Below are 3672 nucleotides of genomic sequence, written 5' to 3'. Positions count from 1 at the left end.
AATAATAATAAAATAAAAATAATAATAATAATAAAATAATAACAACAATATATTAAAAATAATAAGGGAATAATAATAATAATAAAAGAACATTAAGAATAATAATAATAATAATAGAATAATAATAATAATAATAGAATAATAATAATAAAAAGAGAATATTAGTAATAATAGTAGAAGAATAATAAAATAGTAATTATAATAATAATGAAATAATAATAAAAATAAAATAATAATAACAATACAATAATAATAATAACAGAATAATAATAACAATAGAAAAATAATATTAATAATATATTACAATAATTATATTATATAATTATAATAACTAATTAATAATAACTAATAAATAAAAAAATTATAACTATAATATATTTAATAAGATTATAATAACAATAGAATAATAAAAAAATTGTGATAATAATAATGGAATAATAATAATTGAATAATAATAATAATGATAAGATAATAACAATAATAGATTAATAATAATAGTATATTATATTAAAAATAATAGTAATAATAATAATAGAATAATAATAAAAGAATTATCATAATAATTGAATAATAATAATAGTGAAAGAATAATAAAAACAATAAAATAATAATAATAACAATAGAATAATAATAATAATAGAATAATAATAATAACTATAAAATAGTAATAATAGAATAATAAAAATAATAGAATAATAATAGTAATTGAATAATAATAATAATAGAATAATAATAACGATAGAATAATAATAATAGATTATAATAATTATATTATATAATTATAATAACTAATTAATAATAACTAATAAATATAATAATTATAATTATAATACATATAATAAGATTATAATAGCAATAGAATAATAAAAAATAGTAATAATTATAATAATAATAATAATAGACTAATAATAATAATGACAAAATAATAACAGTAATAGATAATTAATAATAATAATAATAATAATAATAGAATAATATTAAAAATGAAAGAATAATATTAATAATAAAAGAATAATAATAATAATAAAATAATAAATAATTAATAATAATAATAATAATAATAATTTTTTTTTTTTTTTATTTCGAGGCTGGGGAACAAAAAATGTCTACACACACCCGCAAAAAACGTCTTTCTGTGGGTAGTGCACGGTTCGCGCTAATCGCTGACATGCTAAAAAACTCCCCTTTCCAGGATGAAGTACATGACCCGGAACCACCACTAGGTATTGCTTCAGGTCATGCACATCCTGATTGTAAGATATAATCTTACGTCGTTGCTGTTGTACCTGCGTCCAGGCGCCTCTTTTTTGCGCGAAGTACTGCCTCCACGTGCCTCGCCACCACGTTCCAGTTGTTTTCACTTGCTAGTAGTAAGGGTACTACATTTTCCGGGGTCCAAATCCCGCCTATCTGTGCTTGCAGGTTGGTTCTCTCGATTAACCATTGATTGCATTCAAAAAACGTGTGTTCTACATCGTCGACATCAGCATCGCCATAGATGCAACTCTGCTCCTCTCGAATATTCATCCGGTACAGATATTTGCCGAAGTACCCGTGCCCGGAGAAGAATTGTGTCAGGTAATAGTTTACCTCGCCGAACTTCCTTGTGGTCCAGGCGACTAAGTCCGGGATTAGTCTTGCAGTCCACCTACCACTAGTTTCGTTAGTCCACCGACTTTGCCACTCTATCATTGTGTGTTCCCGATAATTTGTGGCTACGCTGCTGTTTTCGTTGCTTTGGCGGCTTAACCATGCTTGCCTCCGTTCCATGGCCATGAGGTCGATGGGTATTGAGCTGCTTATAACAAGGACCGCCGCACCTGAAACCGTACGGTATGCAGATGCTACCCTGAGTGCCGTTGTTCTCTGGATTTTTTCGAGCGCATTTCGCTTCTGGTTAATGTGTAATGCATTAGACCATACTTCAGAACCGTAGAGTAGAATCGCGTTCACAACTGTCATTAGCAGTTTTCGCTTGTCTTCTGTTGGGCCGCCAACGTTTGCCATTAGCTTGCTTAAGGACGCTGAGGCCTTTGAAGCCTTTTCACCTGCATGTTTTATCTGGGCCCAAAACGACATCCTGGAGTCCAGCTGGATGCCCAGATATTTCATTTCCTTGGACGTTTTAATGGTGGAGTTCCATACCCGCATTTCAATTTCCAAGGGTATTTGCTGCTTCGTTAATATAATGAGTTCTGTCTTCTCAGTTGCTAGCTTTAGACCGCGGTCATCCATCCATTCCATCGTGCGTAGCATGACCTGATTTAGTCTGAGCTGTGCTTCGGTTACATTTCGTGCTGTGATGACTGCGGCTACATCATCGGCAAAGCCTACTAGGTGTACGTTGTCCGGCATTTCAATGGAGAATATTTTATCGTAGCTCGCATTCCATAGATCAGGGCCAAGAACGGAGCCCTGCGCTGCTCCGGAGGTGATCTTCTTAGTTTTTGTACCACTGCTTGTGTGATAGAGAAGCTCTCTATCGCTAAGGTAGCTGCGGATCATTCGCATCAAGTACATCGGTGTATTAAAGCGTCCTTCAAGGGCGTTGATCACATCGGTCCATTGTAGGCTGTTGAACGCATTCCTAATGTCTAGAGCCGCCAGAAGTACTATACGCTTCGAGTAAGCATTTCCACATTGCACGGACTAAACCAACTCCCCCTCATTCCTAGAGACCTTGTCCTACCCCGGGACTACGTTAGTATTACTTCAAGGTAGGGTCTCTATTAGTCATCTAAGACTTCCATCGGTGTGACCTGCGTCCAGGCCCCGCATCTGCTGCAGGTGATTAACCTTATCCTTCGTCTTTGTGTGATTCATCTGTTTTACTCCAGTTGTCTTCTGTCAAGGTCTACTTTTTTCAATCTCAGGATCTTTTCAGTAAACATTTTTACGCGATCCCAGTTTGTTATGTTTTCGATCATTTTTCCCGTTACCGTCCTGGGAGTGAAGGTACCAACTTGCATTGCAAGTGCTTCTCGTTCGGGCAACCACTTATTGCACTCAAAGAATGTGTGTTCTGCGGTATCATCCTCCGTTCCGCAATATATGCAATTTGGTGACTCTACTTTGCGCATGCGATAGAGATAGCTGTTAAAGTATCCATGTCCCGACAGAAACTGAGTGAGGTAGTAGTTAACCTCGCCAAAGTCTCTTGCTAGCCAGGTTTTTAGATCTGGGATAAGCCTTGCAGTCCATCGTCCACGGCTATCTGAGTCCCAGCGTTGCTGCCATACTGCAATGGTTCTGCGTCTTACCAACTGCTTGTCGGTGTTGTTGTTTCCCATTCGTTTTGCCTGCCAACATGTTTTTCGCTCTTGAGCCTGTAGGTCAATAGGAATATTTCCAGTAATCACGAGAACCGCTGCTTCTGAAACGGTGTGATACGCTGAACATATCCTTAGAGCTGCTGTTCGCTGCACTGACGCTAACGCTCTTCTTCGGTATTCTGCTTGTAGTGCGTCTGCCCATATTTCGCTTCCGTATAGAAGAATGGAATTTACCGTAGCCATGAGGAGCTGTCTTTTACTCTGTGTGGGTCCCCTTATGTTTGCCATAAGTCTGCTCAATGCTGCTGTAGCTTTGCCCGCTTTAGATGCCGCTTCTTCAATCTGAGCCCAGAATGTTAGTCTGGAGTCCAGTCGAAGGCCTAAATATTTGACTGTTTTT

At 35.6% G+C, this 3672-nt stretch overlaps 1 protein-coding gene across 1 annotated transcript; it reads right to left on the bottom strand.

Moving 5' to 3' along the window:
* Window positions 1–1652: 1652 nt before the first annotated feature.
* On the bottom strand, window positions 1653–2355 carry LOC119663784 (the record flags this gene model as incomplete). The annotated part of the gene is made up of 1 exon (XM_038073386.1): window positions 1653–2355. A coding segment is annotated over exon 1 (703 nt), but the record flags the coding sequence as incomplete, so codon positions are not given.
* Window positions 2356–3672: the final 1317 nt, after the last annotated feature.

The sequence above is a fragment of the Teleopsis dalmanni genome, unplaced genomic scaffold (genome assembly GCF_002237135.1).
Source record: "Teleopsis dalmanni isolate 2A unplaced genomic scaffold, ASM223713v2 unscaffolded_contig_0883, whole genome shotgun sequence".
NCBI classification, from domain to species: domain Eukaryota; kingdom Metazoa; phylum Arthropoda; class Insecta; order Diptera; family Diopsidae; genus Teleopsis; species Teleopsis dalmanni.
This window is presented reverse-complemented; position numbering and strand designations above follow the sequence as displayed.